The sequence below is a fragment of the Grammomys surdaster genome, unplaced genomic scaffold, assembly GCF_004785775.1.
Source record: "Grammomys surdaster isolate TR1022 unplaced genomic scaffold, NIH_TR_1.0 126013, whole genome shotgun sequence".
Taxonomy (NCBI): Eukaryota; Metazoa; Chordata; class Mammalia; order Rodentia; family Muridae; genus Grammomys; species Grammomys surdaster.
The window spans coordinates 4,545,875-4,567,660 of NW_021620828.1; the positions used below are offsets into that span (position 1 = coordinate 4,545,875).

Consider the following 21,786-nt stretch of genomic DNA (forward strand, 5'->3'; position numbering starts at 1 on the left):
AGAGAAAAAGCAACTCTCAATTTCATAGGGAATAACAAACAGTCAAGGATAGCATGAATAATTTTCAACAATGAAAGGACTTTTCCAGGAATCACCTTCCCTGATCTCAATGTGTACTACAAAGCAATAGTGGTAAAGTAACAACAACATCAACCCCCCCCCCCAAAAAAAAAAAAAAAACCTGCATGGCATTGGTACAGAGACAGAGAAGTAGATCAATGGAATAGACCCACATACCTATGGTCATCTGGTCTTTTACAAAGAATCCAAAAACCATACAGTGGGAAAAAGAAAGCATTTTCAACAAATGGTACTTGCCTAACATGGTCTGCATGTAGAAGAATGAAAATTCATCAATTTTTATGTCCTTGTACCAAGCTGAAGTCCAAGTGGATCATGGACCTCCACATAAAATGAGGTACACTGAATCTAACAGAAGAGAAAGTGAGAAATAGCCTTGAACACATTGGCACAGGGGAAAATGTCTTAAATGGAACACCAATGGCTGAGGCTCCAAGATCAGCAATTGGCAAATGGGACTTCATGAACCTGAAAGCCTTCTGTAAGGCAAAGGACATAGGACAAAATGATAACCCACAGATTGGGAAAAGATCTTTACTAACCCTACATCTGCTAGAGGGCTAATATCAAATACAAGATCCCAAAAAATCAATTAACGCAATGAAAATAAAAAGGTACAGAACTAAACAAAGACTTTTCAACTGAGGAATCTCAAATGGTCAGGAAGCACCTAAAAAAATGTTCATCATCTTTAGTCATCAGGGAAATCCAAATCAAAACAACCCTGAGTTTCTACCTTACACCAATCAGAATAGTTAACATAAAAAACTTAGGTGACAGCAGATGCTGGCAAGGATGTGGAGAAAGAGGAACACTATTGGTGGTGGGACTGCAAGTTGGTAAAACCATTTTGGCAGTCAGTCTGCCTTGTACTCAGAAAATTGAACATAATTCTTCCTGAAGAACCAGCTATACCTCTCCTGGGCATATATCCATAAGATGCTCCATTATCCCACAAAGACACTTGCTCAACTATGTACATAATAGCCTTTCTTATAATAATCAAAAGCTGGAAACAACTCAGATGTCTCCCAATGGAAGAATGGATACAGAAAATGTGTTACATTTTCACAGTGCAATAATACTCAGCTATAAAAAGGAAGATATCATGAATTTTGCAGGCAAATGGATAGACCTAGAAAATATCATCCCTAGTGAGGTAACCTAGACCCAAAAGGACTTACATAGTACTTACTGATAAGTGGTTATTATCCCAAAAGCTTGGAATACCCATGATACAAGTTATAGACCATATGAAGTTTAACTAGACGGTAGGCTAAAGTATGGATGGTTCAATATCACTTAGAAGAGGGAAGAAAATAATCATGAGAGGCAGGAGGAAGGGACCTGGGTGGGAGAAGAAAAGGGGAAGGAAAAAGAAGGGCAGGATCAGGTATGGGAAGAGAAAGGAGAGAAGTCCAGAGAGTCAGGAGAATGAATAGAAATATGTAGCACTGGGTATGGTTGTGGGCAATAGACGGAGGAAGGGAAACCACTAGAAAGTGTCAGACCCAGGGATGCAAGAGGGTCCTAGGACCCAAAGGTATGAATTAGCCAAAATGCCCAAAAGTGGGGAGGTAGAACCTGAAGAAACCACCTGCAGTATATGGACTTGGGCCCCAGTCCCCAGTTGAAGGATGGGGCCACCCACCCATCTCAAAAAATTTAACCCAGATTTGTTCCTGTCTACAGAAAATTCGGGGACAAAAAATGGAGTAGAGACTGAAGGAAAGGCTATCCACAGACTGCCCCACCTTGGGATTCATCCCATCTGCAGACACCAAGCCCTGACACTATTGCTGATGCCAAGATGTGCTTGCAGACAGGAGCCTGGTATGGCTGTCCGCTGAGAGGCTCTGCTAGTACCTGACTAAGACAGATGCAGATACTCTCAGCCATTAGACTGAGCTGGTGGACCACAATGGAAGAGTCAGGGGAAGGACTGAAGGAGCTGAAGGGTTTTGCAACCCCATAGGAAGAACAATAATATTAATAAACGGACTCCTCAGAGCTGCTAGAGACTAAACCACCACAACCAAAGAGTATACATGGTTGGGTCTATAGCTCCAGCTACATATGTAGCAGAGGACGGCCTTATCCTGCTTCAGTGGGAGGGGAGGCACTTGGTTCTGTGGAAACTTGATGCCCCAGAGAAGGGGGATGCTGGAGGCATGAGGCAGGAGTGGGTAGGTGGGTGGGGAGGAACCCTCTTATAGGCAAAGGGGAGGGGGAATGAGGTGAGGGGTTCCTGGAAGGGAGACCAGGAAGGGAGACAACATTTGAAATGTAAATAGATAAAATAATTAATAATAAAAAAATAAATCGTTGACAACAGTAAAGTTTTGGTGAGGCAAAAACAAAGGAGACTGGCATAGTAGAGAAAGGTTGAGTATACGTAGTGATTTTCTGAAGTGAATAGAGTTATATTTGACTGGCGTCCAACAGCACACACAATAAAAATGCCTTTGATTAAAAAAAAAGTACCTTTACATCGTCAAAATCTAAAATATTTCTCAGCTCTGTTTATTTGCTTTACAGTATAGCATGCTTTCCTGTCACTGATCCCAGTTTTTCAGTTCCTTAGGGTGAGGTCAGACCTAGGTAAGCAGCCAATCACTGTAGCTTTCCAGTCAGCTGGTTTGAAAACAACGCCCACAAGCTACCAAACTGTCTTCCAAATGTCTTCCTTCATCAGAAGCTCACTGCTTCAGCAAGAAGATAGGTGATTCCGAGCCTACCTCCCCAGATTGCTTGGAAACGGGGAAAAAATTGTAAGTATTTAATGAACTGTTACCTAAACTAAAGGGAGGGAGGGGACCTTCACCTCACTTCAGGGGAGCTGGACCTCACTCTGGTTAGCCTGCCACAGAGGGTCTCTATAGATCCACGGAGGCTGGGATGGGGTGGAGGGTGGGGAGCTCTGCAGTGGGTAGGAAATCACTGGTGCCACTCTGTATTTTTGTAGTATGGCCTATGTTACTTAAATGTGTTTGGGGGAAGTGCAACCAACGGAGAACTTGTTAGTACCCTCTTCCAGGGCATCTGGAATTTGCACTCCACTAACTTAAACAGGAAGTGGCATAAACAATGGGCTTCCAACAATCCATGAGTCCCAGATTTCCTGTGCTCACTCACTGTAATTAAACTGTAGCATTGGTGGGTGTTGTAGGTGTTAAGTTTGAGCAAACACCCACTCCCCTCAAAGCTCCCCACCCTCAGTCTTATAAATACCCTCAGGCTCTCCCTTGGGGAAATGCCTGTGTGTCTCCCATTGGCTTGATGGCCTGCATTCATACTCAGACCTGAGATCCCTAATACTGAAGAAGAAAATGGTTCTTTTGAGTTTGTAAATCAAAGTAGGTGTCCAGATTGCTGGAGGATTGACTGCAGGACTGGGGAGGTTATCAGTCACATTCTGCCACCCAGCTACACCTAAATTGCCCTTCTTCCACACCTCTGCCTCCCCCCTTCATTTTCAGAATCCCATAGTTAGTAGTGCACTCCTCCTCCCTGAAACCTCCAAGCTTTCAGAATGTCTCCTTCTTCCTTAGGACAACGGTATTAGGTATACTCTTTCTGGTCTTAAATGACTCTTGTGACATCAGGGAATGATCTTGGTCCTAGTGTTAGATATTATATCCCAGGTTTTTTACAGTAGGGTGGGAGTGGGAGATTTATCCCATCTGCAAATACATCTACAGTTTTAGTTCATAACAAATGATGGAAAAAGAACATTTGAGATTTCTATTTAAAACTGTATCCTCTCCATTTTGAAAAACATTTATATTTTCTTCATTAACTGTGTTCCCCTTAATTTTAAAAATACATATTTTGTTTTATGAGCATGGGTGATTTTCCTGTACGTCTGTGTGTACCATGTGCATGCCTGGTTTACACAGAGGTCAGAAGAAGGTATGGAATCCCCTCTATCTGGACTTAGACAATTGTGAGCCACCATGTTAGTGCTGGGAATGAACCAAGTTCTCTCTCTACAAGGGCAGCAAGTGCCCTTCACTGTGGAGTCACTGTCCCACCCCCACCTTAATATTTTTGTTTAGAAATAAAATATCAAATTTCTTGAAAAACAGAGTTCACAATTATTGTTAGATCAAGAGCCTAGCTCTTCTACAGCGGACAGCCTATTCGCTCTGATGATTGGAAACACTGTTCTGGGAGGTGAGGGGTAAGCTGCAGAGGAGGGAGTTCTAACCATGCCTCCCTTGAATCCTAGGGCCCTACTCAATGCCCTACTCAGTGCACACCTAAGGACCCTCCCCCACAGCTATTGGGGCCCTTAAACAGAATGTAGAACAGGCTCTCCTTGAGGCAGAGTAGCAGGTGTGATCTGCCTGCTGCCTCTGACTGGGAGTTATGACCAGGTTCCACCAAGTTACATATTCCTCACAGTAAACCAGAGCACCTACTGTGTTGGGAAAACTTAGAAAAGTAAAGTTTTCCTTTGTCCTTCATACTTTTCTCTGGGCTAAAACTGGCAGCCAGGTCCTCACCGCAGTGGCCAAGGTCCATAGAGTAACTGAATTTGGTGAAAGTTACTCTATCTGCTGTCTGCACACCGGGCTCTCTAGAAGTCACTGCTGCTGCTTCTCTAACATTTTCACCTCCTCTGACTCATACCCAAAGAGAAAGCTCATGAGTAATACTCCAGTTTCTCAGATAAACAAGGTGCTTCTGAGGGCTTAGAGGCTAGCTGAACACCAGAGGGCCCTAAGAGAGCTCATGACTAAGCAATAAGATGGTGAGGTTCTAAAATGGCAGCTTCTTCATCACCTTCCTGACCTGAGAACAAAATGTGGCTGCTTAAAACAAAGGCCCGGTCAAGCCTTTTCTCCTGCCAGTGGCGGCCCCTGCTGGTGAGCAAGTCCAAACAGTTCAAGGCCAGAGTTGGATGTGGATTTTTGATTGAGACATTAAAACTAATGAACGAGCTCTTTGTTTCACTATGGTGAATATATTCAAAATGTCTTCAGATAGTTTCAGAAATACTGTACGTTATTGTGAGCACTATTCATCCTACTGTGCCTTTGAACACCAGATCTGATACCACTTTAAAGAAAATACTGTCTACTCAGTGTCTACTCCCCGCAGTGCCTGGTAAGGGATAGTTTTACTAGCTTATTAGCCAGCATCATTAATAGGAACACACTAGTAGATTTCTCTGCTGACTTATAAGCCAATTCAAGCTGAATTGAAAGTAGAAAAGCATATTTATTTCAGAACAGTTCCACAGCAAGTTCACCAGTCTAAGGTACAAGATCAAAGAAGTCCTGCCCAGGATATGGCAGGGAAGTTTTTTTATAGATTGTAGGTGAAGGAAAATGACCTGTCTGTCTGCCACAGACTGGGCTTGGGCCCAAGTGTGGTCACGTGGGGCAGGGAGAAGTTTGCTACAGCTGCCAGGAATGTCAAACTGGGCTTTTGGTGCGGTGGCTGTGGTGGAGGGAGGTGGGGGATGTGAGCCTAGTGGAGGCTCCAACCAAACAGACATCAGCATCTATCAGTGGATGAGCGTGGAAAAACTGTGATACATACTTCCATATAAAATGGAATACTATGTAGTAATAAGATAGGATGTCTTCCGTGACAACATGTGTGGAGCTCGGTGACATGCTGAGACAAATTTGTCAGGCATTGAAAGCCCAACATTGTTCATCAGTCGTAGAGGAGATAGCTAAAATCAGGATTTGGAAAGATTTTTAAAGCATGATGCTAAACTAGAAATCACAATGAAACCGCTCCTTTAAAATATGAAAGGGTGTAGAAATCTCCCAAGCTTTACTTTCTACAGGGAGTGTGAGGAGATCTGAGGAGTGCTCACAGAGGAAGTAGATTGCTCACAGCAACACATGGCTGAGACGTGCTGGAGCTGGAAATGAGCACATGAGGATTTAGTATGTTGTTTTTTTATACTTCTTATAACTAGAAAGAATGGAGGTTGAGAGTTCTCTGTGGATCCAAAATCCAAAGGCCACAGTGCAGTGCTCAAAGCATTCTAATCCTACGTATCCTTTCTCCTGGTTGTTAGTGTAGTAGAAGCTTCCTGGTATTTTAGGTGTGTGGAAATGAGCAAAGTGCAATGGTTAAAGTCAGTGGAAACTTTGTAAAAGCTATCATCTGTACCCAGTAAAATTAATTCACTTGGTATACATTTCCATGAATTTTGAAAACATATAATCAGGTGTACTTTATCAAGATATATAGAGTCTGGAGAGTTGACTCAACCATTGAGAGTATTTAGTGTTCTTGCAGAGGACTGAGGTTTCATTCCCAGCATCCACCCCTAACTCCAAAATAGGGATCCAACATACTTTTCTAAGCTCTCCTAATACTAGGCATGCATGGAGTATACATACATACATACATACATACGGGCAGACACAGCATTCTTACATGTATAACCATCCTGTTATGCAGACAGTGATTTTGCTCTTAAATCTAAGATGATTTTTGCTTGACAAGTTCACAAACATTCTCCCTCACTTTTCTAAAGATCTAATGACTTTACAATATTAAGTTTTGTGCTTGGGTCTATACATCTACAGATGGACTGTAGTAGTTTGAGTATTTTTTTTTTTTTAGCAGACAGACAACAGTCTGTTTCAGCAGTCCGTAGTGGAGTGATGCTAACCTTTCCCTTTCTAAAACCTTTCATCGCTGTTAAGTGTCTGTTGAATGTGTGTTTGATGTCAATCTGGAGTCCTGTTTACTGCTGTGTTGCTTCAGTGTCTACTCTGTTGATGGCACCAGGCTTTCATTCCTGTTCACATGAGGACACGAGGCATTAGATTAGGCCTTGCGATCTTCCTGATTTTGACCTCTTCTTTTTCAAAATAATTTTTGACCATGCTGTTTTCTTTTTAATGTTCATAGTACTTTTCATATAACTTGGTGCTATGACTTTTTTTTTCTGAAGGCAACCACCCCTCAGGAATATGTTGCATATATACACTTGTTCAGGACTTGTTGATATGTGAGGGATATGGAGTGTTCCAGTTCGTTATGTGTTTAGAGCTGCCTTGATTTCTTTCTTTTGCATTTCAAAAATTTAACCTGTATGATTGTTGGGCCTGCATAGATATCTGTGGATCATGTGCATTCCTAGTGCCCGCCAGGGTTAGGAATGTTGTCAGATTTCCCAAATCTGGAATTACAGAGATTTGTAAGTTGTTATAGGGATGCTGGAATTGAACCCAGGCCCTCTGCAAGATCAAAAGTGCTCTAAACCACTGAGCCAATTTTCCTATTCTTATTTCTTTCTGTCTATACATGGAATTTTTGTTTTGCTGATTATGAGCATCCTATTTTTAGATTCATAATTTTATGTTTTTTAAGCATTACTGTAAAGAACACTAAGATATTAATTTCCACCTGACTGGACTATATAACTGATTTTTCCATGCAGATGCACCATCCTGCAGCTTTGTAAACTCAGTTTTTACATCTAGTAGTCTTTTGAAGATTTGTTAGAATTTGTATGTAGCTAGAACCATGTCATATGTGAAGAGAAACACTTTTACATGTTTCCAAGAACTGTAAACCTTTTTTCCTTCTTTAAGAAACTCATTTTATGTACATGGTTGTTTGCCTGCAGGTTTGTGCATCACATGAATGCCCAGTGCCTACAGATGCCAGAAGAGGGCGATGGATCCCTCAGAACTGGAGCTGTGCATTGTTGTAAGCTACCTTGTGGGTCCTAGGACTTCAACCCAGGTCCTCTCGAAGAGCTGCAAGTGGTCTTAACAGCTGAGCCATTCTCCAGACACCTGACCCTATTTCTTTGTCCTGGCAAGGACCTCCTGGGAAAAGTCTACCTGGAGCAATGAGCAGATATCCAACTCTTGCTCCTAATTTCTGGGAAAACATTCATAATTGCACCATTGGAGAATGAAGCAGACTGCTGCTGGACTTACTGTTTTGTTCTTAATGGATAACTTTTGTAGAGTTGAGGAAATTTCTTGCACTTACATTTTTCACATAATTTTTCTGTGTTTATTGAGATATTTCTAGTTTTTCCTCTCTTCTTATTTTGTTAATATGTCTAATTACATCAATGCGTTTTTCTAATGTTTCCATAGCTCCTTCTAACCAAGGTGCTTTTTATGGAGCCAAATTCATATTTTTATTGTTTGCATTTCACTGGGATCTCCACTCCCTCTATTCTTGCTCTTTCATTATTCACCCAGAGTTCAGTGACCAGAAGATTTCCTCACAGAAGCTCAGTTTCCATCCTTTCTAGACTTTTTTCTACCATGGACATCCTTCTAGATGAGGACCTTCTCTAAAAGGGTTGGCAGGAGCCTTTCAGGAAGTTATAGGCAATTGTAAAGTTAGTTTTGTGGTAAATTTATTTTATTTTCCTTAAGAAATTCTTGAAATTGGCATTCTTATATTTATATTTTTACAGGTAAAATGTTCCAAGTTATCTCCCCTGGGTCTCCTGTTAAGCTTTACTGTCGGGGGCCAGAAAAATATACCAGGGGCTAAAAGCACTCAGCTTGGACAGTCTGTCCTCTGCCACCGTGAGAACGAACAATCACTTCCCTGTTGTCATCCTGCTTGCGCAGGGCTTGCGGTTTTCCACGGAAAGTACAGCCAGTCCCCTTACCTAATTTTAGTTCCCCATCTAACCACTAGTTCCTTAAACCCAGTTCCCCAAACCCTTGCCAGATGTCCCAAGAGGCCACCCCCTCCTCCCGCTCCCTCCAGTATATCTTGTAGTCGCTTCCGCAATAAAGATAGACCTTGACAAGATCTTGCTTGGTCTCCTTCCTTTCTCTCGCCCGTTCTCCCTTTCAGACTTGCCTCTTACTCAGACCCTACAATAACCTGCCCCGCAGGCTGGGGCAAGTGGCGCCCGAACAGGGACCCGAGTCTACGATAGCAGGTCGGACAAGGCTCCAGGAAGACCGGCCGGTCAGAGATTTGTTTCAGCAACCGAGGACTGCAGACTCGACAGTCGGAGGTTCGGTGAGTTAGTTTCGCTTTGTCCCATTTTCTCGAGAATGGGCCAAAAATTGTCTAAAGAGGCTCCCTTTATTCAAGACCTCAAGAATAGTCTCAGAGAGAGAGGAATAAGAGTTAAGAAAAAGGATGTGTTAAAATTTTTTCTGTTTATCGATGGGGCCTGCCCCTGGTTCATAATTGATGGCCCTACTATACACCCAAAGAAATGGCAAAAGGTGGGCCGTGAACTCAATGAGAAATTGACTAGAGAGGGACCTGATATCGTTCCCGTTACTGTTTTTTCATATTGGGGACTAATTAGAGACATTATAGAAGATGAGGAAGAAGACCCCCAGAGGAAACGTCTTTTGTCAGTAGCTGAATTCTGTTTACGACCGCTTTCACCCCCAGCTTCTAAAGCCCCTTCTAGAGCCCCCTCTGTTGTCATTAATATGCCGCCAGAAATTCCTTCTCCTAAAATGAATACCCCTAAAGCAAGAGATACAAACATTAATGACCCGGATTTAAAACAAGCCCCTTGACAAATTTATCCTTCCCTTGAGAATTTTGATGACGAACCTTTAGATCCAGGAGACACCGCCTCACTAGAGGAAGAGGCTGCTCGCTATCATGACCCCGATTGGCCCCCATTCCAACCACCTCCATATCCTCGAGCACCCCCGCTTGCCGCTCCGGCCCTCCTGCCCTCTTTACGAGCACCTTTGACCCAGGCAAAGGTTGATCTAACTGCCAGGGTCGCTGAGTTAAAAGATGTCCTTAGTCTACAGCGACAATATGTTGACCTATCCCGTCAATTAAACAAGCTGCAGGCCTGTCTTAAAGATACCTTCCTCCCTGGCCCTCAGAGTTATAAAAACCTAAAAAAGGGGTCTAATCAAAAACCTGCCAAGACCGTTAAAACAATAGACCTATGTGTGTTCCCCGTTATTACACGTGCCCGGGCGGCGGCAGCAAGACAGAGGCCTGACCCCCCCGGCCCCTGACACAACTGAGACAGCCTCAGAACCCGAATATGATGAAGCTGAACATGGGGAAGAAGACCAACCCACTAGTGATAGTGAAGGAGAAGAATCCAATCAGGGAGATTATGAGGTCCTTCGCCCCGCCTTTAAGACAATAAAATTTAAACATATTAAAGACCTTCATAATGCAATCAAAAATTACGGCATCGGGGCTCCTTTCACGCTGTCTCTCTTAGAAAGTTTGGCTGGAAATGGTTATCTCCTGCCAGGAGAATGGATAAAAGTGGTAAAAACTGTTGTTGACCGACCTCAGTTTTTAACCTGGAAGGCTGAATTTTTAGAGCGAGGACATTCGATTGCCACCCGCAACCAAAAGAACCCCTTATCCTCCACAGCCTCTTGGTCCGTTGATAAAATTTGCGGACAGGGCAAATACTCCTCAGAAGAAAAACAGAAGGGATTGTCGCCCGGTATCCTGGCTCAAACATCCGAGGCTGCTATGGGGGCATGGAGGACAATGCCTCCTAAAGGATCTGCCCTCTTCCCGCTTAGTAAAATCATTCAGGGTCCCCATGAGCCGTTTGCCCAGTTTGTTGCCCGTCTACAAGAAACAGCAGAGAGGGTACTGGAGCCTGAAGAGGCTGAGGGAAAGATGGTCAAACAACTTATAATAGAAAATTCAAACACTGCCTGCCGAACTGTTCTGCGCAGAAAACATAACTTGGACATTAACCAAATGGTCCGCCTCTGCGCCGACGTAGATCCGTTTGGACATCAAGTAGGTCAGGCAATTACCATGGCAATCGGAACAGTTATGGGCAAGTCTGACAAAACCTGTTTCCACTGTGGACAGGCTGGCCATTTTGCTCGTCAATGCCCCTCGGGCGCCCCCTCCAGTCTAGAGGGAAACAAACAGCGCCCTTCCCCCGTTGGGCTCTGCCCTCGATGCAGACGAGGCAGACATTGGGCCAATACCTACCGCTCTAAGACTGATGTCCTGGGAAACCCCCTTTCTCCTATTCCGGGAAACGGAGTGAGGGGCCAGCCCCGGGCCCCTCAACCAGTCTCCTTCCTGCCGGCCTCGGGGAACAGCCAGACAGGGCCACACCAAACCCTTCAACAACAGCTCCCAGACCAGCCTCAACCCTCTATAGGGCTACCCCAGGGAGCACAGAATTGGACCTCTGTGCCTCCTCCAATACAATATTAAAAGCTGGAGGAGGAGTTCAGATAATCCCTACTGGTGTCTTTGGGCCTCCCCCATCCCATACCTTATTTTGGGCAGAGCATCTGCCACACTTCAAGGCATTACCATTTTCCCCTCAATCATTGATAATGACTATTCTGGAGAAATTAAAGTGTTGGCCTCTAGCTCCAGAGGGTCCCTTCATATTTGCCAGGGACAGCGCATTGCACAAGCCCTTCCCCTTCCATTAGATACATCAGCACCCTTTTTGGGCCCGCCCCGGGGTGCCTCCACCCCAGGGTCTTCTGATGTTTATTGGGTCCAAAAACTTTCACAAGAACGCCCACAGCTAAAACTTAAACTCAATGGCAAAACCTTTGAGGGCATTCTTGACTCAGGGGCAGATTCCACAGTTATTTTACAGGCCCACTGGCCTGCCTCCTGGCCCTGTCAACCTTCTTTAACTCACCTTCAGGGCATTGGCCAGTCTATCAACACCCTTCAGAGCTCCCAGCTGCTAACTTGGGAAGATCCTGAAGGAAATACTGGACATGTCAGACCTTTTATTGTCCCGGGCCTTCCTATTAATTTATGGGGCCGAGACATTCTGAGTCAAATGGGAGTCTTTATGTTCAGCCTCTCTGTGGCTGTCACCCATCAGATGCTAGATCAGGGATTTATCCCTGGCCAGGGCCTGGGTAAAAACAGCCAGGGGACTCCCACTCCCCTTGAGGCCCTGCCAAAAACCTCGCGCTCAGGATTAGGCTATAATTCAAATTTTTCTTGAGGGTCATTGCTCCTCCTGCACGTAAGGCAGATAAAATCACCTGGAAATCAGATTCCCCTGTCTGGCTCGATCAGTGGCCCCTTCCCCAACATAAGCTTTCAGCGGCCATGCAGTTGGTGCAGGAACAGTTAGATGCTGGCCACATTGAGCCTTCTACCTCCCCTTGGAATACCCCTATATTTGTAATTAAAAAGAAAGGGAGTAAGTGGAGATTACTCCAGGACCTCAGAGAGGTCAATAAGACCATGGTTCTGATGGGGGCACTTCAGCCTGGCCTTCCCTCCCCTGTAGCTATACCTAAAGGATATTATAAAATGGTCATTGATTTAAAGGACTGCTTTTTTTGCATTCCTTTACATCCAGAAGATACCAAGCGCTTTGCTTTTAGCCTTCCCATTGTTAATTGCATTGGCCCATCTCCCCAGTTTCAGTGGAGAGTCCTGCCCCAGGGCATGGCTAATAGTCCTACCCTATGTCAAAAATTCGTGGCGCAAGCCATTGACCCCTTCCGCCTTCAATACCCCGAACTGTATATCATTCATTATATGGATGATATTCTCTTAGCCGGTCCTGATGAGACCGCTTTACTTGGGACAGGCCAGCAGCTGATTATTGCTCTTCAAAATCTTGGGTTACAGATAGCCCCCGAAAAGATCCAGCTTCAGCCCCCTCATTTATTTTTAGGCTTTGAGCTTTATTCTTCTAAGATTTTTTCTCAAAAGATTGAGCTTAGAAAAGATTCCCTACATACACTTAATGATTTTCAGTGCCTCTTGGGAGATATAAATTGGCTACACCCCTACCTGAAGCTGACCACTGGAGAACTTAAACCCCTTTTTGACATTCTTCAGGGAGATTCAGATCCTTCTTCCCCCCGCACATTGACCCTTGAGGCTGCCTCTGCCCTTACGCGTGTGGAGAAGGCTATTCAACAACAGACTGTTACTTATTATTCTCCTGCCTTCCCTTTGTGGCTGTTGATTCTCCCCACTGTGTTTGCCCCCACAGGACTCTTATGGCAATCCAAACCTTTATATTGGCTCCATTTGCCTGCCACCCCCGCTAAGGTTTTGCCCACCTACCCATCCCTGGTGGCACAAATCATAAAGTTGGGAAGAGAGACTTCCCTCAAACTTTTTGCCAGAGACCCTGACATTGTCAGCCTCCCTTACAGTGCTGCTCAGGTCAAATGGCTCTTACAGACTTCAGATGACTGGGCTGTTAATTGTGTTTCATTCCAGGGAAAAATAGACAACCATTATCCTTCCGATAGGCTTATACAGTTCCTTCAATATCAAGCAGTTGTTTTCCCTAAAATTACCAAAAAATCTCCTATCCCCCAGGCCTCCCTAGTCTTTACAGATGGATCCTCCTCCGGGGTTGCAGTCTTTCGGCTTGATGGACAGGTTTCCAGGGTCCAAACAAAATTTTCCTCAGCACAGTTGGTAGAGCTGGTCGCAGTCATACAAGTTTTTAAGGCTTTTACAGATCGCGCTTTTAATCTGTTTACTGATAGTGCATATGTGGCCCAGTCGGTGCCTTTGTTAGAAACTGTTCCTTTTATTAAGCCATCCACCAATGCCTCCCCACTTTTTGCTGAACTACAGAGATTGATCCTGGCCAGAGCCCACCCATTTTTTGTGGGACACATTCGTGCCCACTCTGGCCTCCCTGGGCCTCTTAGTAGGGGAAATGATCTTGTCGATAGGGCCACCAGAGACTCTCAAACACCTTTAGAGGCACTAGCCACACTTCCCGATGCCATACAAAAGGCACAAGAGGCCCATCGACTCCATCATCTAAATGCTCAGACCCTTCGACAATTGTTCTCCATCACCAGAGAACAGGCACGTCAGATTGTCCGCCAATGCCCAGGCTGTCTTACCTTTCTGCCTGAGCCCCACCTAGGGGTGAACCCTCGAGGACTCACCCCTGGGAGCTTGTGACAGATGGATGTTACCCATTTTGCCCCCTTTGGCAAACTTAAATACATTCATGTTTCTATTGATACCTTTAGCGGCTTTCTTTGTGCTTCTTTACAGACTGGTGAGGCCACTAAACATGTTATTAGTCATTTAATTTCTTGCCTTGCTTATGTTCCCCTGCCCAAGGTGCTCAAGACTGATAACGGCCCTGGATATACAAGTACTGCCTTTAAACAATTTTGAGCCCAGCTTGATATTAAACATATTACAGGTATCCCCTATAATCCTCAGGGACAAGGAATTGTTGAAAGGGCACATCAGTCCCTTAAAAACATGCTTTTAAAATTGCAACATTCAGGGGGCATTCTTTACCCTCAAAAGGGAAATCACAAGGTGTTATTAAACCATGCCTTATTTGTTCTTAACTTTCTAACCCTCGACGAAAAGAGAAAGTCCGCTGCAGACAGGTTTTGGCACCCCTCTACAGCTAATTCATATGCCAGGGCCTTATGGAAAGATCCACTCTCGTCCAAATGGTCTGGCCCCGACCCAGTCCTTATCTGGGGGAAAGGCCATGCCTGTATATATGATTCCAAACAAGAAAACGCCAGATGGCTTCCCGAAAGATTAGTTAAGTTAATAGATGCCCCCAAGGCCTCCACGCCTTGAGAAGTGAATTTTTTATCTTTACAGAATTATGAAGCAGTTGGATCGTATTTGGCTTCTTCAAACAATTTTCCAGCTTCAGGTATGTATGGGTGCCAATTATCAAGTCTATAATTTTACCTGGATTGTTTTTAATGGGGCAGGAGACATTGTAAATGCATCTTCCCAGATTGGAGTTACAAATCATTGGCCTCAGTTAGTTGTAGATCTCTGCCAACTTGCCCTGGGCGCAGAGCCTGCCTGGGGCACCCCTGATCATTTTCTTCCTCAGAGTAAGCCAGTGGACCCAGTGAAGGGACAAGACAAGGTTAATCCGGGGTGTCATTCCCAATGGTCCCGTCGAGTTTTGACCAAGACACCCGTTTATGTGCGCCCGGGCCATCATAGACCCAGAAGCAACGCCAGATCCTGTGGAGATCAGTCATTCTGTGGGTCCTGGGGCTGTGAGACCACGGGAGACACATATTGGAAACCCTCCTCCTCCTGGGATTATATTACAGTAAAACGAGCCCCCCAGAAAGACACAATCTCTGCATGGCCTCATGGCTCTGGATTTTACCCTCAGTGTAATTCCTGGTGTAATACCTTGTATATTTCTTTCACCCAACCAGGTAAAAAGGCTCCCTGGATAAATGAACGAGGATATTCTTGGGGGCTTTGCTTATATACAGTAGGACATGATCCTTGCCTCACCTTCAAGATCCAACTATTGAGGCAAACCCCACGGGCCTCTTCGGGGCTCGTGGCGGTTGGACCTAATGCTGCCCTTCATTCGGGCCAGAGTCATAGCCCTCAAATTCTTAGACGAGGCCCTCTTGCTTTTAAACCCACGTTGCCTGCTTCCCCTTCTTCCATTACTCCCCCTTCTTTTTTCTCTACGTTTTTTCAGCCTACTCTTCAACAGAGACCTCTTCCCTCCTCCCAGTTTATCATTCAGCTTGCAAATGCCTCGGCTGCCACCTTGATGGCCAATAATGATACCAGTTTTCAACCTTGCTGGATATGTTTTTCTCCCAAACCCCCTTTTTATGAAGGGGTGGCCGTTTTTGGAAACTTAGTTGCTACCAATAACTCAACAAAAGTCCTCAGTTATTATAGTGGTGAGGCTAAACTTACTCTGAGCCAAATATGGGGCTTGGGCACCTGTTTCTTGGGGCAGCAAATGCTGCCCCCTCGAGAGTTACAACCTATCTGTAATGAGACCTTTAGAGTTAATTCTACCTTTTTATATCTTATTGCTCCTGTTGGGTTTTATTTAACCTGTGCTGAGGGGCTTACTTCCTTTATTTATATTCCATGGTTTTTAGATTCTAGAGATTATTGCATTCTTGTTAAACTTTTTCCCAAGATGACTTTCCATCATGAAGACGAGCTCCTCTTTTCCCCTTCTAGTGAAAATCATTTAGTCCGGTCCAAAGGAGAACCAATCTCTGCCATCACTTTGGCCATAGTTTTGGGACTGGGGGCAGCTGGAGTAGGCACAGGCATTGCCTCCCTTATAACCTCCCACCAACAATACAACCAATTATCCCTGGCCATAGACAAAGACATTCGAGAGCTACAAATGGGACTTGAAAACCTTAAAGATTCCTTGGTCTCTCTCTCCGAGGTAGTCCTCCAAAACAGAAGAGGACTTGACCTTCTTCTTATCAGAGAAGGGGGATTGTGTGTGGCCTTAAAAGAAGAATGCTGCTTTTATTCAGATAAGACTGGATTAGTCCAAGATAGCATAAACAGGGTCAAAACCAGCCTAGAGGAGAGAAAAAGACAAAGAGAACAACAAGAGGCCTGGTATAAAAATTGGTTCTCCTTTCCGCCTTGGGTCACGACCCTGCTTCCAAGCCTCCTTGGCCCCCTTTTGGGCTTACTGCTCTTACTCTCATTTGGCCCATGGGCCTTCAAAAGATTAACCACCGTAATAAAATCCCGTGTTGATGCATCTTTGAGATTTCCTCAGGTACACTACCATCAGATCGACAATCAAGCTACTGAAGAACCTTATGATGATGCCGCTTCCGGTTCCCCCAGACCCTCAGGCCTTCAGTTTTCCACCTTAGTCGGGGACTGGCTCTCTCCGTGGGGTCGTCAGCCCCATAATTCACACAACCCTTAGTGTTCTGCCTCAGAGTATGGATTGGCCCCCAGACTAAATTGGCCCCATGGTTTTGGCCGACGATCTATGTGGTGGTCTGCAACCTTCAAAAGGTCAGATCGGCAACCCTCCCCACCATGGCCTTTGCGCCTCCTGGGCTCGGCTCTTGCACCTCCTGGGCTCAGACCCATTGCACAGAGATGAGCACCCTAAAAACGGTGGTCGAGGCCAGCGGCCCTTGATCCCCATGACGGGAGTATGCCAGTGCCACATGTATATAACCTCCTTGAGAGGCCAGGGGCCGCAGTTTGGATGCCCACCTCAGCCGACAGAGGTGCCAAACGGCGGGTGCCACCCTGTCCTCTCTAAACATCATCTTTAAGTGTCGGCTGTGGACTCACACTGGCTGGCCTAAGACAGAGACTTGGGACAAAGTTGCCTTTTTTCTTTTCTAGTTACAAAAGGAGGACATGTCGGGGGCCAGAAAAATATACCAGGGGCTAAAAGCACTCAGCTTGGACAGTCTGTCCTCTGCCACCGTGAGAACGAACAATTACTTCCCTGTTCTCATCCTGCTTGCGCAGGGCTTGCGGTTTTCCACGGAAAGTACAGCCAGTCCCCTTACCCAGTTTTAGTTCCCCATCTAAACACTAGTTCCTTAAACCCAGTTCCCCAAACCCTTGCCAGATGTCCCAAGAGGCCACCCCCTCCTCCCGCTCTCTCCAGTATATCTTGTAGTCGCTTCCGCAATAAAGACAGACCTTGACAAGATCTTGCTTGGTCTCCTTCCTTTCTCTCGCCCGTTCTCCCTTTCAGACTTGCCTCTTACTCGGACCCTACAATAACCTGCCCCGCGGGCCGGGGCACTTTACTGCTGCTATGGAGTGATCACGGTCCTCATTGTAGCTGTAGCTGCTCTTTCTGTTGCTTTGTCAGGTAAGTGACTTACTCTCCAAATTCTGCGGCATTCTGTCCACTGTCAGTTATACTTACTGACCACTGTGAGCCAGGCATTGTGGGAAGGGCTCCAGAGAAAACACTCAGGAAGTTCCTCTTCTCTGGGAACTAAGGTTCCACCAGGAAGATGCAGTGAAGGAACACACAGGCTGTGGTGTGGACAGGAGGCCACACTCGACATCCCTGGGAAGATGACACCCAGCAGGCTCTAGACAGAGATGCAGGAACATAGGTCCACTTGGGGGAACTGTCCAAGTCAGCAAACAAGGAGAGGAAAACTCCAAAGAGGACTAAAGGAAAGGTGAGGACAGAGAAGAATAAGATGACCAGGAAGATACAGTGTCTCCCGCCATGACCCATGGGATTAGTTACTGAGTTCTACTGCATTTTGAAAGAATTAAATGAAAATTTTCTGAAGTAATTCTTTTATAGGATTTTAGTTCACACTGTTCAGAATACTGCAATAAAATCTTGCACTGTCCTCTTAAGTATGGAAATCATCCTTTAGTGCAATGTGTCCACACTGTAGTATATACCACCTACCCAAAAGTTGTCACTGCTATCTCAGTTATCAGGCTTACTGTCAACAGTTGTCCATACAGAGTGCTTGCTGCTCCAGTATTTCTATTGTAGTAAACAGTCATCCAAAGCACAGAAATGATGCTATTATAGAAATGCACTTCCTGGGAGCTCTACTGTCAGTGAGCACCTGAGAGAGAATGGGACACAGGCCCAAGGTGGGAGTCCTTTAGGTAAAGGCCCATCATTCTCAGGAGAGGATTCCTAACAGATCACTTAGGAAAGCTACAATCAGATTCACACCTCATAGCTGATCTCAGGAGGGTATTCCAAAAAGAGAGAGGACATGCTTGTTATGATTTGTTGTATTGTCTATATTTTAGTAAGACCTACAGAGGAGATCTCAATCAATAAGACCAATGCTGCTTGCCCGAGCAACTGGATTAGATTTGGAAGTAAATGTTTTTACTTTTCTGAATATTCAAGTAACTGGACATTCAGCCAGGCCTTCTGCATGGCACAAGGGGCCCAACTAGCTCGAATTGACAACCAGGAGGAGCTGGTAAGAAATGGGCAGGGATTGGTTTGTATGTTTGTTCTGTTGAATATTGTATTGCCTTGAGATAGAGAGTTACAGATGAAGTATGAGGAAGGATCCCATCCCAAGCACAGGAGACATGGGGACAGTATGAGTGTGTGCCATTTGCCGATGCTTGACTTCTGCCTGGAGCCCTGAGACATTCAAGAAATATTCTCTAAGGACATGCTTATAGTCAGCTGGAAGGCCAGATGTGGCATTTTCCTGGGATACCTGGTGGTCATGAGCATTTTCATGTAAGATGGCATGTGTTGCGTATAGAAGGAGACAACTGTTAATAACTGTAATGGAATGTTAATCCAGACATATCCTGGTCACAAAGGAATGTGTCATTACATTTTGTACTTTAATTCAAATGAGATCTTTTAGAAATACAGATGCCAAGTAGTTACACTGACAACCGGTGACTAGTACAGCTCCAAAATCTGTGACCCTCAGTTCCACCCTCCTGTTTTCTGTAGAGGAAGCTGTGGAATGGAGAGACTCTAGGATCAGTTGAAACAAGGAGAGATTTGTATTCTTTGCTTTTTGTGTTTTATGACAGAATGTCCTAATGAGATACAGAGGGTCTTCTGGCCACTGGATCGGCCTGTACAGAGAGTCGTCAGAGCACCCTTGGAGGTGGACAGATAACACTGAGTATAACAACTGGTATGTTTTCAGAATGTTTTTCCTTCTACTGTGTTCATGTGTTATGATGTGTCTGTGTTGTGGCTATGAAGGATGAAAGTCAGGGTCATGTGAAGCCAAACGTACTTGGAAAGATGAAAAAAATGAATCCTTGGGCTGGAGGTGTGGCCCAGAAGTAGAGTTTGTGTTCATATCCAACAGCTAATTTCCAGCAAACTCCACATTCTGACAAATTTACATCAATTGGATACTCTATTTATCAGCCATCATCTTGAAGCATTTGCATAGTGTTATTTCATTCTAAATATTTAGCATGATGGTGGTATCTGGGTTAGATATTGTGTGCTATCACAGGGGTCAGCTCTTGCATGTGAGCACAGCCATTTTGAACAGAGCCACTTCCCTGGAAATGGTAAAAGAGATAGAACCTGTCACCTCCAGAATTAAAGACCTTTCGGCAATTTACTAAGTGGTGCATTTTCTCCCACTTTTATACATGTGTAAAAATACTTTAAGAGAACATTGAAAATCATCCCTGTAAGTCTACCCAATCTTTTAGTTTGTTTGAACATGGCAGCAAACATTGTGCACACATTCCAGAGTTCAATACGGATATTTGACAGAGGTGTGGTGATAAAATCAAACACTAAGGCTGGATTAGTCCCTAGGTGCAAAACTAGTGCATGGTATTTCAGTAGACTCTGCTTCTGATTTATATCATAAATAAGTGATGAAGATGAATGTGATATGATTGCAGGAGTGAATGAAATGGCTGACTCTGCAGAAAACTTTTATTTCTTTTTTTGCTGTAGGGTTTCCATCCAAGGAGATGAAAAACATGGCTTCCTGAGTGACAATGGGATCAGCAGTAGCAGAGACTACATAAATAGGAAGTGGATTTGTAGCAAGTCCATCAGCTGCACCTTACAGTGACAGTAGTTTTATACCTTGGTAGAGCGTATATGATAGCAATCAGGAGGAACTCATGACATGTTATCTACTGTTGCTGTGTATTTAAGGATCTGCTAAAATCATTATCACAATCAGTGTATAATGTATGGTGACATCAAAGATGACAACTCTCTTTGAAGACTATTCCTATGTGTGATTGGGAGATCATGAATGGTTCTAAATTAAGTATTTATTCAGCTGGTACTCATATCTTAAATACAAACTAAATCACATCAGTATTAGTAACCTCTACTTTTTTCTCTTTTATTTAATTATTTTTTTACATTCCAAATGCTGTCTCCTGGTTCCCCGTTCCAGAGTTCTTCACTCCATACCCCTTCTCCTTTACTTTCTGATGCTTTCCCTACCTGTACCCCTATCCCCTCACTCATCCCCACCCTACCCCACTCTTTCTCTGGGGCATTAGTTCTCTACAGGGTTAGGTGTATCCTCTCTCACTGAAGCTTGAAAAGGGAGTCCTCTGCTACATATGTTCTGGGGGTCATGGACCAGCTCATGTATCCTCTTTGGTTGGTTGCTTAGTCTCTGGGAGCTCCTAGAGGTCCAGGTTAGTTGACACTGTTGGTCTTCCTATGGAGTTTCCACCCCCTTCATTTCTTTTAATCCTTCCCCAACCCCTCCATCGGTGTCCATGTCTTCACTCCAATGGTTGGCTGTGAGTATATGCATCTGCCTCAGTCAGCTGCTGGTAGAGCCTCTCAGAGGATGCATCAGGCTGGCTGGTATGAAGTTGAACAGTCCTCTGAGGGGGGAGTGAGGCTGATTATAGGAAAGGTAGAAAGAAGATGCAAAAGACAGATAGTGGGAGGGCTGCAGATCATTACCATGTCAGCCCTTAGTGTATTTCTCATAGCCTTCTTATACTGCAGTACCATGGGAAGCAAAGGTACAAGCTAACAGAAACAATTTTGTTGAAATACATATAAGATATTAGTTTTCACCCAACATCTTATTATTGTTTTTTTTTTTAAATCAAGGTCAATAGAATCTTTAGATTTTAGTCTTGAGCCTCAAGCGTACCTGTTCTTATTGTTTTATGCTTCAGCAGGCCAGGAAATCTGCCAACAGACCCTGTTGTGTCTGGATTCTGCCTGGCAGGCAGACTCTGTCTGTGGCTCTGTCTCTCTCTGTCTCTCTGTCTCTCTGTCTCTCTGTCTCTGTCTCTGTCTCTGTCTCTCTCTCTCTCTCTCTCTCCCCCCCCCCTCCTTCAGAGAAACAGCAAATGGCTCCCAACAAGAGGACAGCCATGCTAGGCTCCTGTCTGCAAGCACAAAATAGCATCACTAATAGTGTCAGAGTTTGGTGCCTGCTCATGTGATGGATCACAAGTTGGGCTGCTCACTGGATCCCTTTCCTTCAATCTCTGCTCCTTTTTGTCCCTGCATTCTTTTAGAGAGGAACAATTCTGGGTCAAAATTTTTGAAGGTGA

At 44.6% G+C, this 21,786-nt stretch overlaps 1 protein-coding gene across 1 annotated transcript; it reads left to right on the forward strand.

Moving 5' to 3' along the window:
* Positions 1 to 501: 501 nt before the first annotated feature.
* LOC114609996 (C-type lectin domain family 2 member F-like) lies at positions 502 to 20,318 on the forward strand. Its single transcript, XM_028754438.1, is given in 7 exon segments — positions 502 to 562; positions 2,741 to 2,852; positions 7,691 to 7,773; positions 17,498 to 17,617; positions 18,541 to 18,719; positions 19,300 to 19,406; positions 20,198 to 20,318. Coding segments are annotated over 7 exon segments (783 nt in total).
* The last annotated feature ends 1,468 nt before the right edge of the window (positions 20,319 to 21,786 follow it).